Genomic DNA, 23,413 nt, shown 5'->3' on the forward strand with positions numbered 1-23,413 from the left:
GAACTCAGTGAGTTCTAATTTCTAAGGTTTCGTGAAAACATTTGGAAAGACGGCTCAGTAGCGCCACCTCAAAAATCAAGTAACATGGGGCCAATGGGAGCCCCATAGTTCATGTGAAGACATGTAAAAACTAATATTATGACCCCGCCCTAAGTCATACAGGAAGTCGGCCATATTGGATAAACGCGGCGCTGACAAAAGTGCCCCTTTTGTACTTTTGGCCTTTTCTCCTACAGTTTTCTTTAAAAACACTTCAAATTTGGCCACAAGACACAAAACTCATGAACAATGTAATGTTGTGAAGTTGAAGCTGATACATCTTCTTCGGATGTGGTCATCGTGAATTTTAAACAAAATCGCAATTTATGAAAAAATAAATAAAAATAACTATGTTTCTTCAGCATTTTTAAAAAGCTGAACGCAATGCTATGCAAATGTAATGGTGAACTAATAAGATGGCTCTCTAGCGCCCTCTCCAGACATGATATTTAATATGATATTTATAAAATACAATCTATTTGTCCTAGAAAACTGAAAGAATTTATAACTGGTTCATTTGTGACGGGCACAAAAGACAAAATCACATGACTCGAGCTCAAGTTTTTACAGAAGGAAAAAATGACTGAAAAGAGTTTCTGTTAAAATGATTATATTTTTTCCCACAACACAAACCACCCAATGAACAGGAACAAAAACTCTATTTTTTTCAATAAAAAGTTCACGATCGGTGCAATTTTTTTTGTGTGTCTGAAAAAAATGACGCAAAATGACTCGCTAGCGCCACCTAACATTTAAAAAACATCAGACCTATGATGTACATGTATAATGTACCTCATGTCAGGACAAGTGAGAAATCCAGGAGTAAAACATGTGTTTTCCTCTTTATTGGAAAAAAACAGTTCATCCAGAAGACTCTTAGTTCTAGATGATGGTGATATTATATATATGCATTCAGCTCTAAGGTCTAGCTCTAAAGTTCAGCTCTAAGGTCTAGCTCTAAGGTTCAGCTCTAAGGTTCAGCTCTAAGGTTCAGCTCTAAGGTCCAGCTCTAAGGTTCAGCTCTAAGGTCTAGCTCTGAGGTTCAGCTCTAAGGTTCAGCTCTATGGTTCAGCTCTAAGGTCTAGCTCTAAGGTTCAGCTTTAAGGTTCAGCTCTAAGGTCCAGCTTTAAGGTCCAGCTCTAAGGTTCAGCTCTAAAGTTCAGCTCTAAAGTTCAGCTCTAAGGTCTAGCTCTAAGGTTCAGCTCTAAGGTTCAGCTCTAAGGTTCAGCTCTAAGGTCCAGCTCTAAGGTTCAGCTCTAAGGTCTAGCTCTGAGGTTCAGCTCTAAGGTTCAGCTCTAAGGTTCAGCTCTGAGGTTCAGCTCTAAGGTCCAGCTTTAAGGTCCAGCTCTAAGGTTCAGCTCTAAAGTTCAGCTCTAAAGTTCAGCTCTAAGGTCTAGCTCTAAGGTTCAGCTCTAAGGTTCAGCTCTAAGGTTCAGCTCTAAGGTCCAGCTCTAAGGTTCAGCTCTAAGGTCTAGCTCTGAGGTTCAGCTCTAAGGTTCAGCTCTAAGGTTCAGCTCTGAGGTTCAGCTCTAAGGTCTTGCTCTAAGGTTCAGCTTTAAGGTTCAGCTTTAAGGTTCAGCTCTGAGGTTCAGCTCTAAGGTTCAGCTCTAAGGTTCAGCTCTGAGGTTCAGCTCTAAGGTTCAGCTCTGAGGTTCAGCTCTAAGGTTCAGCTCTAAGGTTCAGCTCTAAGGTTCAGCTCTGAGGTTCAGCTCTAAGGTTCAGCTCTGAGGTTCAGCTCTAAGGTTCAGCTCTAAGGTTCAGCTCTAAGGTTCAGCTCTAAGGTTCAGCTCTGAGGTTCAGCTCTAAGGTTCAGCTCTAAGGTTCAGCTCTGAGGTTCAGCTCTAAGGTTCAGCTCTGAGGTTCAGCTCTAAGGTTCAGCTCTAAGGTTCAGCTCTAAGGTTCAGCTCTAAGGTTCAGCTCTGAGGTTCAGCTCTAAGGTTCAGCTCTGAGGTTCAGCTCTGGAGGTTCAGCTCTAAGGTTCAGCTCTAAGGTTCAGCTCTGAGGTTCAGCTCTGAGGTTCAGCTCTAAGGTTCAGCTCTAACACATAGTGTCAACTCAGAAACAGGAAAAAGGCTTCGACAACTTTTCTCCTGTGGAACAAACACAGACTTTTTAAATTAAATCATTTTGTGCCTTTTAATGATTTTAAAGCTTTGGTCAAGGACGTCCCGCAGATGCACTGGTTTTACATAATTTATCTCATATTCTATGTTTAATGTGTTTTTATGTATTGATTAATGGTATTTAATGTGTGTCTGAGTGTTTTAGTTTCCTCTGACCCAGTGTGATGTTTATTGTGTTGTAACAGGTGATCATTGGGGTTTCCCTGCATAAATACAGAACATGAATGAATGAGTCTGCCATTATGGGCGGAGTCAGCCATTGTGGGCGGAACACAATCTTTAATCCTCATACTTTCATTGTGCAGCCGGAGGAAGGGGCGTGAAAGGGGTGTGGTCCTGCCCCAACTTAAGATAACAAACTTATCTTCATTTCTTGCCATTCTAAACAAAAAGACAATGACGGCACATCTCCTGCTGCAAGCATGTTACCGTGGCAACCTGACAAACACTGTCATAGACTGCTCAACAGGCATTCTGAAAACATTTCGTCATTAACACTTCAAATGTGAAACTCTTCCTCTCCACGTCACACTGAGCGTAAAGGGACATCACTCCGTCTGGAATCGTGCAGTTGTGAAAATGATGAATAAAGTCATATAAAGTTCATACTTTTGTGAAGGAGGGTGATGTAGGCGGGGCATTAGAGGTGTGGCTTCACCAGGGGGGCGCATGGCTTTCATATGTATTATTATAATTATTATGTTTTTGTCAATATTGCATAAATCACAATCCTCAGTGGGATCTGGGGCTCTCAACCAAGAGAGTTTCAACAAAAAGCATTTCATTCTCTTGATTCTGGTGCATTCTAGCTATAATATTATTAGCAACTCATTTCTCATTACATGTGTTAAGAGCCCCCACCGTCCCACTTCCTTTGACCTGAGGCACTTCCTGTAGCATCATGAAAACAGGATTTAGACATTTGTAAGAAGAAGTTGAACCACTTTGGCACCGCACCAGCTCCACACGTGTGAAGTTTCATTTCCTCTTTTTCACTGTTTCTAATTGAATCCCCTGCCCCTGCTCCTGCTCCTGCTCCTGCTCCTGCTCCTGCTCCTGCCCCTGCTCCTGCTCCTGCTCCTGCTCCTGCCCCGGCCCCTGCCCCTGCTCCTGCTCCTGCTCCTGCTCCTGCTCCTGCTCCTGCTCCTGCCCCTGCTCCTGCTCCTGCTCCTGCTCCTGCCCCGGCCCCTGCCCCTGCCCCTGCCCCTGCCCCTGCCCCTGCCCCTGCTCCTGCTCCTGCTCCTGCTCCTGCTCCTGCTCCTGCCCCTGCTCCTGCTCCTGCTCCTGCTCCTGCCCCGGCCCCTGCCCCTGCCCCTGCCCCTGCCCCTGCTCCTGCTCCTGCCCCTGCTCCTGCTCCAGCTCCTGCCCCTGCTCCTGCCCCTGCTCCTGCTCCTGCCCCTGCTCCTGTCCCTGCTCCTGCCCCTGCCCCTGCTCCTGCTCCTGCCCCTGCTCCTGTCCCTGCTCCTGCCCCTGCTCCTGCTCCTGCCCCTGCCCCTGCCCCTGCTCCTGCTCCTGCCCCTGCCCCCTGCAGTCTTGTGTCTACTGCACCAATAACAATCTCCAATAATGCAACTCAAAAATACTATCGATTGAAATACTAAAATACTAATAACGGTCACTAGAACGTAAGGTGAAGTACAGTCCACGGTCCAGTAGGTGGCGGTGTGCAGCTTCACCGATGGTTGCGATGCTTCAATGAAAGAAGAATAAGGACTCTGTGTTTGTGATGGACTGATATATGATAATAGATCCATGTCAATATAATACATCCATGATCCATGTGTATGATACAGACATAGCACCAAGTAAAGAAGAAGAAGAAGAAGAAGAAGAAGAAGAAGACGCCGCCGCAGGGGAGTGGTCACGTGTCCCGCTCATGGTCCCGCCCCTCCGCCGCTGACATCCATGTGAACACCGCGCTGTCTCCCGGCTCTCACCCCGGCTCTTCCCGGCTCTCACCCCGGCTCTTACCCCCGCGCTGAGGCCCCTGGCATGTGGCCGACATGGAGTACCTTCTGCAGGTGAAGCTCGGAGCTCTGGTCGGTCTGCTGCTTCTCACGCTGCTCTTCGGCTTCATCCCCGCCCGAGTCCGATGGTTCCAAGACACTCACGGCTCCGGTAAGTCCCGAGTCCCGAGTCCCGCAACCGTCACGTTTAACTGCCCGTGGAGACGTTTAACTGCCCGTGGAGACGTTAGTGAACAACATTCTAAACTCTGGCCTGGAGGAAACAAGAGGCGAAATGAAAGTGGAACATGTACACGCACGTGACGTCACAGTTATAGAAGTCCTAAAGTTGAAATTGAACCCGTGGAAAAGACGCGCGAGCTGCTTTAAACTTTCTACTGCGTTTATGTGAATATGATGTCGGAACTACTGTAGTGTTACTTACATGTGGGGACAGTCATCATGCGTCCTCTGTCACGTGATCATCCTGTCCCATCTTGTGTCCTCTGTCACGTGATCATCCTGTCCCATCATGTGTCCTCTGTCACGTGATCATCCTGTCCCATCATGACAAGTATCCACGGGGTTCACAGTGATTGAATCTAGCGCCGTTGCCATAGCAATTAACTATGCAAAACAAAACTGTACCTTTTCAACTGTCCTTCAAATATCACTTACAAACAAGAAGCCAATATGTTACTTACTTTCTGTTTGCTGGATCTCATTGCTGTATAAAAACAGTGCTTTTAGGGTTAGGGTTAACCCCTGACCCCCCTGACCCCAGCCCAGAGCCCCTAACCCTGACCCTGACCCTCATTGTATAAAAACGGTGCTTGAACTTTGAAGGTGAACGTTGTTGCGGTGGACGTTGTTGAGGTGGACGTTCTTGAGGTGGACGTTCTTGCGGTGGACGTTCTTGCGGTGGACGTTCTTGCGGTGGACGTTCTTTCGGTGGCCGTTCTTGTGAAGGACGTTCTTGTGAAGGAAGTTCTTGAGGTGGACGTTCTTGCGGTGGACGTTCTTGCGGTTGAATGTTCTTGCGGTTGAATGTTCTTGCGGTGGACGTTCTTGTGAAGGACGTTCTTGTGAAGGACGTTCTTGTGAAGGACGTTCTTGCGGTTGAATGTTCTTGCGGTTGAATGTTCTTGCGGTTGAATGTTCTTGCGGTGGACGTTCTTGTGAAGGACGTTCTTGAGGTGGACGTTCTTGCGGTGGACGTTCTTGCGGTGGACGTTCTTGCGGTTGAATGTTCTTGCGGTTGAATGTTCTTGCGGTGGACGTTCTTGTGAAGGACGTTCTTGTGAAGGACGTTCTTGCGGTTGAATGTTCTTGCGGTTGAATGTTCTTGCGGTGGACGTTCTTGTGAAGGACGTTCTTGTGAAGGACGTTCTTGTGAAGGACGTTCTTGCGGTTGAATGTTCTTGCGGTTGAATGTTCTTGCGGTGGACGTTCTTGTGAAGGACGTTCTTGTGAAGGACGTTCTTGCGGTTGAATGTTCTTGCGGTTGAATGTTCTTGCGGTGGACGTTCTTGTGGAGAAGGTGCGAGTCCTTAACAAGAGAACAGACTTGAGGAGCACTCAGCTGTGACTCTCTGTCGCGTGATCTCTCCAGAACATTCCACTGTGGACAAGTCTTCAGCAGCAACAATCACAAGTGCAAGTCATGTGACCATTGTAACATGGAAAAGTAGAAAAGTAGAAAAGTACACATTTACAGTTCAAGTCACACGTCAGCGCGCCCACGGTTATCTTAATACCTGGTGGTATCTTTTCATTCTAAAGTACATACCTAAAGTACATTGTAAAGTATCCATGTATTGTGTCCATGGCAGGAGTTCACAGTAGTATAGTTCAGGGGTAAATGCTGTATCAGAGCGTGGTGAACTTCACTCATATTTGTGACTGACAGTCCCAGAACATGTGACAGTGGTTCACCTCCTGGTGGCGCTATTTCATCCTTGATAATAATGGGCAATCCGCCCGGCTCACGTACCATGTGACCGCTCTCATTCTCATTGGTTACGTTGCAGGAGCTGCTAGAGCAGAGCACGGGGGCCACGGGGGCCAATATAAAGATTTAAAAGTTTGAACCGAGAAAAAATGTATGATCTGAAAAAAACACCACAAAATCCAACCTTTAGTTTGAGCTGTAGGTCCCTGTCAGTAGGTCCCTGTCAGTAGGTCCCTGTCAGTAGGTCCCTGTCAGTAGGTCCCTGTCAGCCCAGTGCACTCTGGGGAAAGGACTGGACTGTTTTCACTGCAGTTTCTGGACTGGCCACTAGTTCAACTCACAACAGGTTTAATCTGCAAGACTTTATCCACATAGAATAGATCCATGACTTAAAGTCGAGTCGCCTGATGAGGATGAACGGTCAGAAGGAACTGAAACTGCTCACTCGGCCCACTGAGGTCAGGGTGAGCGTGATAATGTGGGACAGTGCATTTTAAGTTTTGAAAAAAATACTGTTATCATTGGGAGGTCTGTTCAATAACGTTAAATTTGTACTCTAAAGGTTGATGACTTGAAAATTATGATCAAATCAAATCAAATCAATTTATTTTTGTAAGGCCCAAAATCTCAACAACAGTCGCCTCTGAGGCCGAATCAACAATGTCTGTGGTGGCGAGGGACGATGTCCCAGGGTCCTCTGTCCTTAGACTCTCCTTCTCGGCCAGAAAAAAAAAAGATGATTCTGCCCCAAATAAATAGTCTGTTTGCTGTAACCCGAGTCAACATTTTTCAAGTGGGTCGGACGGTAGGTAAATTCTTATTTTTTTTACTTTGAAGGCAAAAAAAAAGATAAAAATTTTGCTTCAACAGTCCAGGGGTCAGGCTTCAACAGTCCAGGGGTCGGGCTTCAACAGTCCAGGGGTCGGGCTTCAACAGTCCAGGGGTCAGAAACTTCAACAGTCCAGGGGTCGGGCTTCAACAGTCCAGGGGTCGGGCTTCAACAGTCCAGAGGTCGGGCTTCAACAGTCCAGGGGTCGGGCTTCAACAGTCCAGGGGTCAGAAACTTCAACAGTCCAGGGGTCGGGCTTCAACAGTCCAGGGGTCAGAAACTTCAACAGTCCAGGGGTCGGGCTTCAACAGTCCAGGGGTCGGGCTTCAACAGTCCAGGGGTCAGAGGCTTCAACAGTCCAGGGGTCAGAGGCTTCAACAGTCCAGGGGTCAGAGGCTTCAACAGTCCAGGGGTCAGAGGCTTCAACAGTCCAGGGGTCAGAGGCTTCAACAGTCCAGGGGTCAGAGGCTTCAACAGTCCAGGGGTCAGAGGCTTCAACAGTCAATGACGGAAAACGTCTCTATCAACCAGATCAGGAGACTAAATCTCACGATGTTAAGATATTTCAATCCAAACCTTTTGTACGTCGTTAACCTTTATTTTGGTAGTGAAGGCGAGCGGGGGGAACATGGGGGGGACACGGGCGCCGCCATATTTGTTGTGATGACGCCGCTGGGCGTGTTTCACTCCCAGAATGCATTGCGTAAGTCAAATTTCACACCCTGACAGAGCGTGACATTACTATGGACAGGTCAGTGGCGCCGACAGAGACAAACTGACTTTTAAAAAACAATGTAACGACATCCTTGCACGTTCTGTCTTGTCACAGACGCATGTGGAAGACTGAATATACAGTCTCACATGTGTTATGCGGTGCGTTTTCAGTCCTTTGGGATGAAGGACAGGTTTACCAACGTGATAAAAACATTCGACACGGTAGTTTAGGGAAGACGGGTCAGTGAGTCGGCGAAATAATTGAATAATAAAAGATTTTGAGGTTTTTTAACAAAATGCTGATATTATTTTTCAGTCGGCTAGTTTCATACCGGGTCGGTCGGGTTATGGCAAACTGACATATGATTTTGCTCAGCCTGACTGTCATTTATTTAGACTATTTGGCAAAATCAGAGAAAAATATATTTGCTTAATCATTTGGAATCATAATAATGTATCTCTTTCAAACTGGCCGAGCCGCTCCGATCGCCGCTCTCAGTGAAGCCATTTCACGCATCATGAGCGCTGACCGGTGCAGCCGCTTCTCCTTCCTCCGGCAGGATGAAGTCGTGACGGCGGAACCCCGTCTCTCTCAACACATCGGACACGCTGGCCATGTTAGCCGTTAGCTTGCTTTGGGTCGTCAGCTTTGTTTGTCTTGGTCCTGTCGTTTTACCAGACCTGTGTTTTCCTTGTCCAGTCATGGCTTGTTTGTCCATTCTGTGATTTTGTGGGTCAAAGGGTCATTTTAAAGCTAGTTTCTGCAGCAGTGGAGCCAAGTCAGAGCATTTATCAAAGTAAACACACTTCCATTAATAGTTCCTTAGACCAATACAAATCTGCCATCTTCATCTTTGTGCTCTGTATGTTGAAATCATTCTTGTGGCACGTGTCCAGTTCAGTCCAGGACCCTTTCATTGAAATAAAGAACCAAATTATAAACTGAATTGGCAAATTCTAAGGCCTCTTCTGCTGAAGTGAATCTTTTCATTCCATGTCAGTGTTTTCGCTGGGCTGAGGTTGAAGGATGGCGGTGGGACAGGGCTGGAGAAAAGTATTTAAAGAATGTTGTACTCTGTACTACATTGTTGTGAAAAGTACTACGACGCTAAGATTACTGTGCGCAGCAAGCACCGTGCGCAGCGAGCGCCGTGCGCAGCGGTTACCGGCCTGAGCATGGCGGTGACCGGCCGGAGCATGGCGGTGACCACATGGCGGTGACCACATGGCGGTGACCACATGGCGGTGACCACATGGCGGTGACCACATGGCGGTGACCACATGGCGGTGACCACATGGCGGTGACCGGCCTGATATTGCTCAAACCGCTCAGCGACAACAGTCCATGTTCTGTCTCAGGATTTTACTGGATCAAAACAAAAGCTTTGTGCTTATTGGTCACTTGTGCTGAGGAGTCATTGAAGAACGAGGCGTGGTTGATCCGGATTGAGCCGCGAGTCCTCTGGATTCAGCTTTGTCACGCTGTTCCAAGTTGTGGAACTTCTTCAGTTTAGAAGGTCTTGGATGGTGGTTCTGGGCCGGCTCGGGAGACAGAGCCATGTGCACGGTCACCTCATCTTTCCCCATCCACACCTTACATCTTTGTTCTCTTCAACACTGACCATCCACACCTTACATCTTTGTTCTCTTCAACACTGACCATCCACACCTTACATCTTTGTTCTCTGTCCTCCAGGTCGTCCAGTTCCTCTGTCCAAACACGCACCTGGTTTGTCAATTCTGACACTTAAGCTTATAAAGCAGAAACACTGGTGCAGCTCGCTTGACGGCAGCGTTGTTCGCCTAATTAGGCCCGAGCCCCAGCAGGGCGGAGGGCCTATTGCTCCCCTATTGCAACTGTCTGAGGGTTAGGGTTACCAAACATGCGGGCTGCGCCCGCATGTTTGGTACCCCGTCGCCCCTGGCAAGTACAGTGAACTAGCCCATGCAGAAGGCATGGATCATGCATACTTACTCCTGCTATGACAGAAATAGTCAACAATGAGTGAATGGGTGTAGCCCATTCACTCATTGTTGACAACAGCAGCGCGAAGCGCTGCATTCCTCCAAAAACCCTCCTGGCATCGTCCTGTACACGAGAGTCCATGCCGCAGGCATGGGCCATGCTTGTATCTGCTCAAATCAATGGAAGTCTATGGGGAGTGGGCGGGGCATCCCGACGGAATAGGGAGTGACGAGCGCGTAAGCGCTCGTAATGATGATTCCACCCCATGGCGGCATCGGGAAGGCTTAGAGCTTTCAAACGATGTATCATTTGTTGTTATAGTGGAAACGGCTATATTGTTTTTGCTAAAAATATTATTATTATTTTTCTTGTTCTTCATCGCTTTGAGCTCTAATTTGACCCCCTGAACATGCTCAAAAACTCACCAAACTTTGCCCAAAATTCAGAATCGGCGAAAAATTTAGTTTTTTCTGGGCCATTTTTTTTTTCATTAAAAAATGGCGCGACAGCGCCACCGACAAAAGTCAAAATACATTGCGCCTATGGGAGACGCCCCGAGGTCAACTTTGTCGTAAAGCTACGAAATTCGGGACACGCATTCCTCTCGTGAGGACAAAAAAAAATAATCATTGTGGCCACGCCCCCAGACTTACCCTATGGCCACCATCTTCCTTTGAAAATGAAAACACGCTGTGTTAGCCATTTTGTTCAAGTCAAACTTTGACGAACTCCTCCTAGGGCGTTTTGCCCACCGACTTCAAAATCGGCGTACGTCCTCTGGACAAGTGGGGCATCTAAAGTTATCCAATTTTTTGAGATACCTTTTACGGTCTGTGTGCGGCGCAGCCGCAAAGTTGGACAACTTATTTTGGGATATTGCAGATCTAAAAATTGCTCCCATTTGATCAAAACCAGTCCGATTAGGACCAAATTTGAATCAGTTGTTAAACTTTCTAGTTTGGACCAGTTTAGACTGACAAAATTTAAATGGGCGCGATAGCGCCCCCTACAGAGTGACCTTTAAATTAAAATTGAAGGTCAAAAATTAGTTTTACCAAAATGTTCTAAACTTTACCCAAAATTCTATTTTGGCGTCCCGATCAAAAAAGCCAATCAGACAAATGCCTTATTTTTTACGGCGTAGTCGTAGCGATGACAGAAACCTCCCATGTTATCCCTATGGGAAAACCGCAAAATCTCTCAAATATCCACATTTTTATGTTTCACACTTTAACGCACTCCTCCTAGTGCGTTTTGCCCACGAACCTCAAAATCGGTGTACGTCCTCTAGAGAAGTGGGGCATCTAAAGTTATCAAAATTTTAAGGATAACTTTTACGGTCTCTGTGCGACGGAGCCGCAAACGTTTCCCAGAATTCTGACTATTTGTCCTTCAGAGTGGCCTATAAACAATAGAGTTTTTCCAAATGACATGATATTTTGAACAAAATTCTAATTTGCCATCCTGATCATAAAAGTATGAGAGCCAAAGTCATATTTTGTACAGCGTAGCCGTAGCGATGACAGAAACATCCCATGTTATCCTTATGGGAAAACAGCGAAATCTCTAAAATGACCACATTTTTACGCTTCACACTTTAACAAACTCCTCCTAGGGCGATTGTCCGATCAAACTCATATTTGGGGAAAATCATCTACACAAGCGGGCATCAAAAGTTATCCATATTTTGATTTTAAGTGCTACGGTCTCTGTGCCGTGGAGCTGCAAATATACTGTCACAAATGGGAAAAACGCCAAATCTTTGAAATGTTCACATTTACGCTTCACACTTTAACAAACTCCTCCGTGGGCAATAGCTCGATCAAGCTTTACTTTGGGAAATATCATCTACACAAGCGCGGCATCAAAAGTGCTACGGTCTCTGTGCGGCGGAGCAGCAAATTTGACTGACACTTGTGTTCATTTGCACTGGATTGGCCATGTCCAATGTGTCCCCGTCTGTCAAGTTCTTTTTTAATTCAACACACAATAAGGGCGCCATCTTTATCAAGTCGAAAGCGCAGAGTCGGAAGGCCGGCGGCCCGCGAGGGCCGATGGATGCCGCTTGCGGCTTTAATTATTCTTGTTTTTCTGTAGGAATATATCACTCTTCAAAATGTGTACCACAAAGTCCAAGTCTTAATGTCCCAGTCACAAGTCCAAGTCTTAATGTCCCAGTCACAAGTCCAAGTCACCTGCTCATGAGGGTGGAGTAAGTCCTGTCCCCTCAGGTCACATGTGAGTGCTCTTTAAGTTCACTGCCACACGGAGCATTCCACTTAGAAACAACTCATTGTGTCTCCATTTACACTGGAGGAGCAGTTGTTTTGATCCTGACACCAATAAAATGTAAAATAATACAATTCACGTTATTAATAATTAAGCTAAACTCATTTGTGTTCATTAAATTCAAATGTAACTGGATTTGGTCCAGACCATTTCTGTTTTAGTGCATTTTAAATTGATAACTTGGTATTAGCTATGGCCTTGCACCGTTTATTGTTACAAATACTTTCATTCTTTAATAAGCTAATGATCTCCAATGTCAATTACATCTACATCACAGAAGTGTGGTCTAATGTGGCCCCTGAACGTCACAGAAGTGTGGTCTAATGTGGCCCCTGAACGTCACAGAAGTGTGGTCTATTGTGGCCCCTGAACGTCACAGAAGTGTGGTCTATTGTGGCCCCTGAACGTCACAGAAGTGTGGTCTATTGTGGCCCCTGAACGTCACAGAAGTGTGGTCTATTGTGGCCCCTGAACGTCACAGAAGTGTGGTCTAATGTGGCCCCTGAACGTCACAGAAGTGTGGTCTATTGTGGCCCCTGAACGTCACAGAAGTGTGGTCTAATGTGGCCCCTGAACGTCACAGAAGTGTGGTCTAATGTGGCCCCTGAACGTCACAGAAGTGTGGTCTAATGTGGCCCCTGAACGTCACAGAAGTGTGGTCTAATGTGGCCCCTGAACGTCACAGAAGTGTGGTCTAATGTGGCCCCTGAACGTCACAGAAGTGTGGTCTATTGTGGCCCCTGAACGTCACAGAAGTGTGGTCTAATGTGGCCCCTGAACGTCACAGAAGTGTGGTCTAATGTGGCCCCTGAACGTCACAGAAGTGTGGTCTATTGTGGCCCCTGAACGTCACAGAAGTGTGGTCTAATGTGGCCCCTGAACGTCACAGAAGTGTGGTCTAATGTGGCCCCTGAACGTCACAGAAGTGTGGTCTATTGTGGCCCCTGAACGTCACAGAAGTGTGGTCTAATGTGGCCCCTGAACGTCACAGAAGTGTGGTCTAATGTGGCCCCTGAACGTCACAGAAGTGTGGTCTAATGTGGCCCCTGAACGTCACAGAAGTGTGGTCTAATGTGGCCCCTGAACGTCACAGAAGTGTGGTCTAATGTGGCCCCTGAACGTCACAGAAGTGTGGTCTAATGTGGCCCCTGAACGTCACAGAAGTGTGGTCTAATGTGGCCCCTGAACGTCACAGAAGTGTGGTCTATTGTGGCCCCTGAACGTCACAGAAGTGTGGTCTAATGTGGCCCCTGAACGTCACAGAAGTGTGGTCTAATGTGGCCCCTGAACGTCACAGAAGTGTGGTCTAATGTGGCCCCTGAACGTCACAGAAGTGTGGTCTATTGTGGCCCCTGAACGTCACAGAAGTGTGGTCTAATGTGGCCCCTGAACGTCACAGAAGTGTGGTCTATTGTGGCCCCTGAACGTCACAGAAGTGTGGTCTAATGTGGCCCTTGAACGTCACAGAAGTGTGGTCTATTGTGGCCCCTGAACGTCACAGAAGTGTGGTCTAATGTGGCCCCTGAACGTCACAGAAGTGTGGTCTAATGTGGCCCCTGAACGTCACAGAAGTGTGGTCTAATGTGGCCCTTGAACGTCACAGAAGTGTGGTCTATTGTGGCCCCTGAACGTCACAGAAGTGTGGTGTAATGTGACCCCTGAACATCACAGAAGTGTGGTCTATTGTGGCCCCTGAACGTCACAGAAGTGTGGTCTAATGTGGCCCCTGAACGTCACAGAAGTGTGGTCTAATGTGGCCCCTGAACGTCACAGAAGTGTGGTCTAATGTGGCCCCTGAACGTCATAGAAGTGTGGTCTAATGTGGCCCCTGAACGTCACAGAAGTGTGGTCTAATGTGGCCCCTGAACGTCACAGAAGTGTGGTCTATTGTGGCCCCTGAACGTCACAGAAGTGTGGTCTAATGTGGCCCCTGAACGTCACAGAAGTGTGGTCTAATGTGGCCCCTGAACGTCACAGAAGTGTGGTCTAATGTGGCCCCTGAACGTCACAGAAGTGTGGTCTAATGTGGCCCCTGAACGTCACAGAAGTGTGGTCTAATGTGGCCCTTGAACGTCACAGAAGTGTGGTCTATTGTGGCCCCTGAACGTCACAGAAGTGTGGTCTAATGTGGCCCCTGAACGTCACAGAAGTGTGGTCTATTGTGGCCCCTGAACGTCACAGAAGTGTGGTCTAATGTGGCCCTTGAACGTCACAGAAGTGTGGTCTATTGTGGCCCCTGAACGTCACAGAAGTGTGGTCTAATGTGGCCCCTGAACGTCACAGAAGTGTGGTCTAATGTGGCCCCTGAACGTCACAGAAGTGTGGTCTAATGTGGCCCTTGAACGTCACAGAAGTGTGGTCTATTGTGGCCCCTGAACGTCACAGAAGTGTGGTGTAATGTGACCCCTGAACGTCACAGAAGTGTGGTCTAATGTGGCCCCTGAACGTCACAGAAGTGTGGTCTAATGTGGCCCTTGAACGTCACAGAAGTGTGGTCTATTGTGGCCCCTGAACGTCACAGAAGTGTGGTCTAATGTGGCCCCTGAACGTCACAGAAGTGTGGTCTATTGTGGCCCCTGAACGTCACAGAAGTGTGGTCTAATGTGGCCCTTGAACGTCACAGAAGTGTGGTCTATTGTGGCCCCTGAACGTCACAGAAGTGTGGTCTAATGTGGCCCCTGAACGTCACAGAAGTGTGGTCTAATGTGGCCCTTGAACGTCACAGAAGTGTGGTCTATTGTGGCCCCTGAACGTCACAGAAGTGTGGTGTAATGTGACCCCTGAACATCACAGAAGTGTGGTCTATTGTGGCCCCTGAACATCACAGAAGTGTGGTCTATTGTGGCCCCTGAACGTCACAGAAGTGTGGTCTATTGTGGCCCCTGAACGTCACAGAAGTGTGGTCTAATGTGGCCCCTGAACGTCACAGAAGTGTGGTCTAATGTGGCCCCTGAACGTCACAGAAGTGTGGTCTATTGTGGCCCCTGAAAGTGTGTATCTTTAGAGGACAGGAGCCTTTGCTCTTAGGGTGAGGGTTAAATCTCGTCAGAAATACACGATAAATGCTTTCATGGCGCTGAATTAAAATGGATCATTTTTGAATACGCTGAAAATATGAGGGAAATCTACGTAAAATAAAGATGGACCGTGTTCACGGCCTTTATGGTCTCATCCCGAGTGTCCTTGTTAATAATATCTTCATTTCAGCCCAGGGTCATTACTGCAGCTGCCTCACAGGGGCCGGGGCCGGAGCTCACAGGGGCCGGAGCTCACAGGGGCCGGGGCTCACAGGGGCCGGGGCTCACAGGGGCCGGGGCTCACAGGGGCCGGAGCTCACAGGGGCCGGAGCTCACAGGGGCCGGAGGGGGCCGAGGGGGCCGGAGGGGGCCGGAGGGGGCCGGAGCTCACAGGGGCCGGAGCTCACAGGGGCCGGAGCTCACAGGGGCCGGAGCTCACAGGGGCCGGGGCTCACAGGGGCCGGAGGGGGCCGAGGGGGCCGGAGGGGGCCGGAGCTCACAGGGGCCGGAGCTCACAGGGGCCGGAGCTCACAGGGGCCGGGGCTCACAGGGGCCGGAGCTCACAGGGGCCGGGGCTCACAGGGGCCGGAGCTCACAGGGGCCGGGGCTCACAGGGGCCGGAGGGGGCCGAGGGGGCCGGAGGGGGCCGGAGCTCACAGGGGCCGGAGCTCACAGGGGCCGGAGCTCACAGGGGCCGGAGCTCACAGGGGCCGGAGGGGGCCGAGGGGGCCGGAGCTCACAGGGGCCGGAGCTCACAGGGGCCGGAGCTCACAGGGGCCGGAGCTCACAGGGGCCGGAGCTCACAGGGGCCGGAGCTCACAGGGGCCGGAGCTCACAGGGGCCGGAGGGGGCCGAGGGGGCCGGAGCTCACAGGAGCCGGAGCTCACAGGGGCCGGGGCTCACAGGGGCCGGGGCTCACAGGGGCCGGGGCTCACAGGGGCCGGGGCTCACAGGGGCCGGAGCTCACAGGGGCCGGAGCTCACAGGGGCCGGAGGGGGCCGAGGGGGCCGGAGGGGGCCGGAGGGGGCCGGAGCTCACAGGGGCCGGAGCTCACAGGGGCCGGAGCTCACAGGGGCCGGAGCTCACAGGGGCCGGGGCTCACAGGGGCCGGAGGGGGCCGAGGGGGCCGGAGGGGGCCGGAGCTCACAGGGGCCGGAGCTCACAGGGGCCGGAGCTCACAGGGGCCGGGGCTCACAGGGGCCGGAGCTCACAGGGGCCGGGGCTCACAGGGGCCGGAGCTCACAGGGGCCGGGGCTCACAGGGGCCGGAGGGGGCCGAGGGGGCCGGAGGGGGCCGGAGCTCACAGGGGCCGGAGCTCACAGGGGCCGGAGCTCACAGGGGCCGGAGCTCACAGGGGCCGGAGGGGGCCGAGGGGGCCGGAGCTCACAGGGGCCGGAGCTCACAGGGGCCGGAGCTCACAGGGGCCGGAGCTCACAGGGGCCGGAGCTCACAGGGGCCGGAGCTCACAGGGGCCGGAGCTCACAGGGGCCGGAGGGGGCCGAGGGGGCCGGAGCTCACAGGAGCCGGAGCTCACAGGGGCCGGGGCTCACAGGGGCCGGGGCTCACAGGGGCCGGAGGGGGCCGAGGGGGCCGGAGCTCACAGGGGCCGGAGCTCACAGGGGCCGGAGCTCACAGGGGCCGGGGCTCACAGGGGCCGGGGCTCACAGGGGCCGGAGCTCACAGGGGCCGGGGCTCACAGGGGCCGGAGCTCACAGGGGCCGGAGCTCACAGGGGCCGGAGGGGGCCGAGGGGGCCGGAGGGGGCCGGAGCTCACAGGGGCCGGAGCTCACAGGGGCCGGGGCTCACAGGGGCCGGAGCTCACAGGGGCCGGGGCTCACAGGGGCCGGAGGGGGCCGAGGGGGCCGGAGGGGGCCGGAGCTCACAGGGGCCGGAGCTCACAGGGGCCGGAGCTCACAGGGGCCGGGGCTCACAGGGGCCGGAGCTCACAGGGGCCGGGGCTCACAGGGGCCGGAGCTCACAGGGGCCGGAGCTCACAGGGGCCGGAGGGGGCCGAGGGGGCCGGAGGGGGCCGGAGCTCACAGGGGCCGGAGCTCACAGGGGCCGGGGCTCACAGGGGCCGGGGCTCACAGGGGCCGGAGCTCACAGGGGCCGGGGCTCACAGGGGCCGGAGCTCACAGGGGCCGGGGCTCACAGGGGCCGGAGGGGGCCGAGGGGGCCGGAGGGGGCCGGAGCTCACAGGGGCCGGAGCTCACAGGGGCCGGGGCTCACAGGGGCCGGAGGGGGCCGAGGGGGCCGGAGCTCACAGGGGCCGGAGCTCACAGGGGCCGGAGCTCACAGGGGCCGGGGCTCACAGGGGCCGGGGCTCACAGGGGCCGGAGCTCACAGGGGCCGGGGCTCACAGGGGCCGGAGCTCACAGGGGCCGGAGCTCACAGGGGCCGGAGGGGGCCGAGGGGGCCGGAGGGGGCCGAGGGGGCCGGAGGGGGCCGGAGCTCACAGGGGCCGGGGCTCACAGGGGCCGGGGCTCACAGGGGCCGGGGCTCACAGGGGCCGGGGCTCACAGGGGCCGGAGCTCACAGGGGCCGGGGCTCACAGGGGCCGGAGCTCACAGGGGCCGGGGCTCACAGGGGCCGGAGGGGGCCGAGGGGGCCGGAGGGGGCCGGAGCTCACAGGGGCCGGGGCTCACAGGGGCCGGGGCTCACAGGGGCCGGGGCTCACAGGGGCCGGAGCTCACAGGGGCCGGAGCTCACAGGGGCCGGAGCTCACAGGGGCCGGGGCTCACAGGGGCCGGAGGGGGCCGAGGGGGCCGGAGGGGGCCGGGGCTCACAGGGGCCGGGGCTCACAGGGGCCGGGGCTCACAGGGGCCGGGGCTCACAGGGGCCGGGGCTCACAGGGGCCGGAGCTCACAGGGGCCGGAGCTCACAGGGGCCGGAGGGGGCCGAGGGGGCCGGAGGGGGCCGGAGCTCACAGGGGCCGGAGCTCACAGGGGCCGGAGCTCACAGGGGCCGGAGCTCACAGGGGCCGGGGCTCACAGGGGCCGGGGCTCACAGGGGCCGGGGCTCACAGGGGCCGGAGCTCACAGGGGCCGGGGCTCACAGGGGCCGGAGGGGGCCGAGGGGGCCGGAGGGGGCCGGAGCTCACAGGGGCCGGAGCTCACAGGGGCCGGAGCTCACAGGGGCCGGAGCTCACAGGGGCCGGGGCTCACAGGGGCCGGAGCTCACAGGGGCCGGGGCTCACAGGGGCCGGAGCTCACAGGGGCCGGAGCTCACAGGGGCCGGAGCTCACAGGGGCCGGAGGGGGCCGAGGGGGCCGGAGGGGGCCGGAGCTCACAGGGGCCGGAGCTCACAGGGGCCGGAGCTCACAGGGGCCGGAGCTCACAGGGGCCGGAGCTCACAGGGGCCGGAGCTCACAGGGGCCGGAGGGGGCCGAGGGGGCCGGAGCTCACAGGGGCCGGAGCTCACAGGGGCCGGAGCTCACAGGGGCCGGAGCTCACAGGGGCCGGAGCTCACAGGGGCCGGAGGGGGCCGAGGGGGCCGGAGCTCACAGGAGCCGGAGCTCACAGGGGCCGGAGCTCACAGGGGCCGGGGCTCACAGGGGCCGGAGCTCACAGGGGCCGGAGCTCACAGGGGCCGGAGGGGGCCGAGGGGGCCGGAGGGGGCCGGAGCTCACAGGGGCCGGGGCTCACAGGGGCCGGGGCTCACAGGGGCCGGGGCTCACAGGGGCCGGAGCTCACAGGGGCCGGGGCTCACAGGGGCCGGAGGGGGCCGAGGGGGCCGGAGGGGGCCGGAGCTCACAGGGGCCGGATCTCACAGGGGCCGGAGCTCACAGGGGCCGGGGCTCACAGGGGCCGGGGCTCACAGGGGCCGGGGCTCACAGGGGCCGGGGCTCACAGGGGCCGGAGCTCACAGGGGCCGGAGCTCACAGGGGCCGGGGCTCACAGGGGCCGGGGCTCACAGGGGCCGGAGGGGGCCGAGGGGGCCGGAGGGGGCCGGAGCTCACAGGGGCCGGAGCTCACAGGGGCCGGGGCTCACAGGGGCCGGGGCTCACAGGGGCCGGAGCTCACAGGGGCCGGGGCTCACAGGGGCCGGAGCTCACAGGGGCCGGGGCTCACAGGGGCCGGAGGGGGCCGAGGGGGCCGGAGGGGGCCGGAGCTCACAGGGGCCGGAGCTCACAGGGGCCGGAGCTCACAGGGGCCGGGGCTCACAGGGGCCGGGGCTCACAGGGGCCGGAGCTCACAGGGGCCGGGGCTCACAGGGGCCGGGGCTCACAGGGGCCGGGGCTCACAGGGGCCGGAGCTCACAGGGGCCGGAGCTCACAGGGGCCGGAGCTCACAGGGGCCGGAGGGGGCCGAGGGGGCCGGAGGGGGCCGGAGCTCACAGGGGCCGGAGCTCACAGGGGCCGGAGCTCACAGGGGCCGGAGGGGGCCGAGGGGGCCGGAGCTCACAGGGGCCGGAGCTCACAGGGGCCGGAGCTCACAGGGGCCGGAGCTCACAGGGGCCGGAGCTCACAGGGGCCGGAGGGGGCCGAGGGGGCCGGAGCTCACAGGAGCCGGAGCTCACAGGGGCCGGGGCTCACAGGGGCCGGGGCTCACAGGGGCCGGAGCTCACAGGGGCCGGAGCTCACAGGGGCCGGAGGGGGCCGAGGGGGCCGGAGGGGGCCGGAGCTCACAGGGGCCGGGGCTCACAGGGGCCGGGGCTCACAGGGGCCGGGGCTCACAGGGGCCGGGGCTCACAGGGGCCGGGGCTCACAGGGGCCGGGGCTCACAGGGGCCGGGGCTCACAGGGGCCGGAGGGGGCCGAGGGGGCCGGAGGGGGCCGGAGCTCACAGGGGCCGGAGCTCACAGGGGCCGGGGCTCACAGGGGCCGGGGCTCACAGGGGCCGGAGGTCACAGGGGCCGGGGCTCACAGGGGCCGGAGCTCACAGGGGCCGGAGCTCACAGGGGCCGGGGCTCACAGGGGCCGGGGCTCACAGGGGCCGGGGCTCACAGGGGCCGGGGCTCACAGGGGCCGGGGCTCACAGGGGCCGGAGCTCACAGGGGCCGGAGCTCACAGGGGCCGGAGCTCACAGGGGCCGGAGGGGGCCGAGGGGGCCGGAGCTCACAGGGGCCGGAGCTCACAGGGGCCGGAGCTCACAGGGGCCGGAGCTCACAGGGGCCGGAGCTCACAGGGGCCGGAGCTCACAGGGGCCGGAGCTCACAGGGGCCGGAGCTCACAGGGGCCGGAGCTCACAGGGGCCGGAGCTCACAGGGGCCGGAGGGGGCCGAGGGGGCCGGAGGGGGCCGGAGCTCACAGGGGCCGGAGCTCACAGGGGCCGGAGCTCACAGGGGCCGGAGCTCACAGGGGCCGGAGCTCACAGGGGCCGGAGGGGGCCGAGGGGGCCGGAGCTCACAGGAGCCGGAGCTCACAGGGGCCGGAGCTCACAGGGGCCGGAGCTCACAGGGGCCGGAGCTCACAGGGGCCGGGGCCGGAGCTCACAGGGGCCGGAGCTCACAGGGGCCGGGACCGGAGCTCCTGCGTCCAGCGCTTGCCTTTCAGCTTCCCCCCGGCCCAGGGACCCGGATGGGCCGTCCTGGCCTGTTTGTGGTTCACCCCGTCCTCCCCTGAAGTGATTTGAAGTGCTGTGGTTGTGAGGAGGGCTCGTGTAAACACTAATGCATTTACACACATTATACTTCTTTCAGAAATATAATTAGCCCATAAAACCCAAGTCGTTCCAAGTCGTCAGGCTCAAGTCAAAGTCAAGTCTTTGTGGTCCATTAGTCAAGTAATTCCAGTCAAGACATGGAACTGTGTTTCCCATCTCTGCTATTTATTATTCAGGAAAGAATATTCATCAGACCATTTATTCTTGAATTTAATTTACAAAGTGGCTCCAGTATGTATCGTATACATGTATACATGTATACATATATACGTATATACATATACATCCTCATGGCAGCTTTGCTTGTGGTTGAAACCGTCCTTTTGTGTTGGCTTTGCAGAAACTCACCGCACCGTGCTGAGCCTGATCAGCTGTTTCGCCGGCGGTGTCTTCCTGGCAGCATGTCTCCTGGACATTATTCCAGATTATCTGACGGACATGAGCGCAGAGCTGGCGGCCCGGCAGGTGCAGGTAAGTCCACTGTCTTGTCCGACATGACACCTTTTATTTGTTAAAGGCGAGAGTTTTTTGATAAATTGTTTCACGAGCCTGCCGACGTCAGAAAACGGAGATCCGAAAAAATAAATAAAATGTTTTTGCGGATTTTCCACAGTTATTTTGGCCAAAACCTCAATAAAAATAAAAATGTATTCTGCAACAGCATCTCCGACACAGTTAGATCACTTGCGTCAGAACGTCAGAGCTTTAAAACTCTCGCAACTCACAGCTCCCTAGATCGACCGGTAGATTCACTTAAAGGACGCGGGGTGGGCGTGGCTTTGATGCGGGTGGGCGTGGCTTTGGCTCAGGCTCCCATTCATTAACTCATGTTCAAACGAGGAAATGGAAGAATACGCGTCTTGACCGATTATATCAGAATCATTTTGTCGTTGCCTTTAAGTAGCACAAGTCCTCCTCATGTGGACATGTCCAGCTCGTCTGTGGAGACATGTGGACATGTCCAGCTCGTCTGTGGAGACATGTGGACACGTCCAGCTCGTCTGTGGAGACATGTGGACATGTCCAGCTCGTCTGTGGAGTCATGTGGACATGTCCAGCTCGTCTGTGGAGTCATGTGGACATGTCCAGCTCGTCTGTGGAGTCATGTGGACATGTCCAGCTCGTCTGTGGACTCATGTGGACATGTCAAGCTCGTCTGTGGAGACATGTGGACAGCTCGTCTGTGGAGTCATGTGGACATGTCCAGCTCGTCTGGAGTCACATGTTCTCTTCTGATCACATTGTAAGGACGCTACTTCCCGATGATCTGAGCTGCTTGTCCACGACTCGAGTGTCAGAGATTCCTACGCCACAGTCACTGAGGCCAAATTTAAGACATTTTCATTCATGTCACACTTTGTGTTTCTGTCGAGACTTAATAAAGTTTATCAAAGCGACTTGTTTGGTCTCGGGATGATTCATTTTGTGAGAAGCTCAGTCTGGAACTACTTTCTGTCTGTCAGTCTGGGACTACTTTCTGTCTGTCAGTCTGGGACTACTTTCTGTCTGTCAGTCTGGGACTACTTTCTGTCTGTCAGTCTGGGACTACTTTCTGTCTGTCAGTCTGGGACTACTTTCTGTGTGTCAGTCTGGGACTACTTTCTGTGTGTCAGTCTGGGACTACTTTCCGTCTGTCAGTCTGGGACTACTTTCCGTCTGTCAGTCTGGGACTACTTTCCGTCTGTCAGTCTGGGACTACTTTCCGTCTGTCAGTCTGGGACTACTTTCCGTCTGTCAGTCTGGGACTACTTTCCGTCTGTCAGTCTGGGACTACTTTCCGTCTGTCAGTCTGGGACTACTTTCCGTCTGTCAGTCTGGGACTACTTTCCGTCTGTCAGTCTGGGACTACTTTCCGTCTGTCAGTCTGGGACTACTTTCCGTCTGTCAGTCTGGGACTACTTTCCGTCTGTCAGTCTGGGACTACTTTCCGTCTGTCAGTCTGGGACTACTTTCTGTCCGTCAGTCTGGGAATATTTCTGTCTGATCACTGAGTTCAACCTTCCATTAAACAGTTAGTTTATGATGTTGCCATGGCAGCGGTTCATCTCTGAAACATATGGAAGGAATGTTTACTTTAAAAACAAAGTACAATGGATGTAAGTGTGTTAAACATGAGGCCATCATAGTACTCCATTAAAGGTGAAGGTCATTCAACAGGCTTAGGGTTAAGGTTAAAGGTCATTCACCAGGCTTAGGGTTAAGGTTAAAGGTCATTCACCAGGCTTAGGGTTAAGGTTAAAGGTCATTCACCAGGCTTAGGGTTAAGGTTAAAGGTGAAGTTCATTCAACAGGCTTAGGGTTAAGGTTAAAGGTCATTCACCAGGCTTAGGGTTAAGGTTAAAGGTCATTCACCAGGCTTAGGGTTAAGGTTAAAGGTCATTTACCAGGCTTAGGGTTAAGGTTAAAGGTCATTCACCAGGCTTAGGGTTAAGTTTAAAGGTCATTCACCAGGCTTAGGGTTAAGTTTAAAGGTCATTCACCAGGCTTAGGGTTAAGGTTAAAGGTCATTCACCGGACTTAGGGTTAAGGTTAAAGGTCATTCACCGGGCTTAGGGTTAAGGTTAAAGGTCATTCACCGGGCTTAGGGTTAAGGTTAAAGGTCATTCACCAGGCTTAGGGTTAAGGTTAAAGGTCATTCACCGGGCTTAGGGTTAAGGTTAAAGGTCATTCACCGGGCTTAGGGTTACGGTTAAAGGTCATTCACCGGACTTAGGGTTAAGGTTAAAGGTCATTCACCGGGCTTAGGGTTAAGGTTAAAGGTCATTCACCGGACTTAGGGTTAAGGTTAAAGGTCATTCAACAGGCTTAGGGTTAGGGTTACTTTATTGAGCAGGTGGTTAACATGTATCATAACTATAGTGAACAGGCTTCTATTATATATAATAATATGATCTTACATCATGACATTTTGCTGGATCTTTTTGAACGGCTCAGTTT

The 23,413-nt window shown here is 54.3% G+C and overlaps 1 protein-coding gene across 1 annotated transcript in view; it reads left to right on the top strand.

Annotated features, from left to right (window-relative positions):
- Positions 1-4,086: 4,086 nt before the first annotated feature.
- slc39a1 (solute carrier family 39 member 1) overlaps positions 4,087-23,413 on the top strand; it is a 27,546-nt gene continuing 8,219 nt past the window's right edge. Inside the window, exons 1-2 of the mRNA XM_072465674.1 lie at positions 4,087-4,280; positions 20,817-20,947. Coding sequence (XP_072321775.1) covers positions 4,166-4,280; positions 20,817-20,947 — 246 coding nt within the window. The 5' untranslated portion in view covers positions 4,087-4,165. The remainder of the gene's footprint in view (positions 4,281-20,816; positions 20,948-23,413) is intronic.

This window comes from Eucyclogobius newberryi, unplaced genomic scaffold (assembly GCF_026437365.1).
Source record: "Eucyclogobius newberryi isolate DKJ021-1_F unplaced genomic scaffold, fEucNew1.0.hap1 SCAF_5, whole genome shotgun sequence".
Lineage (NCBI taxonomy): Eukaryota > Metazoa > Chordata > Actinopteri > Gobiiformes > Gobiidae > Eucyclogobius > Eucyclogobius newberryi.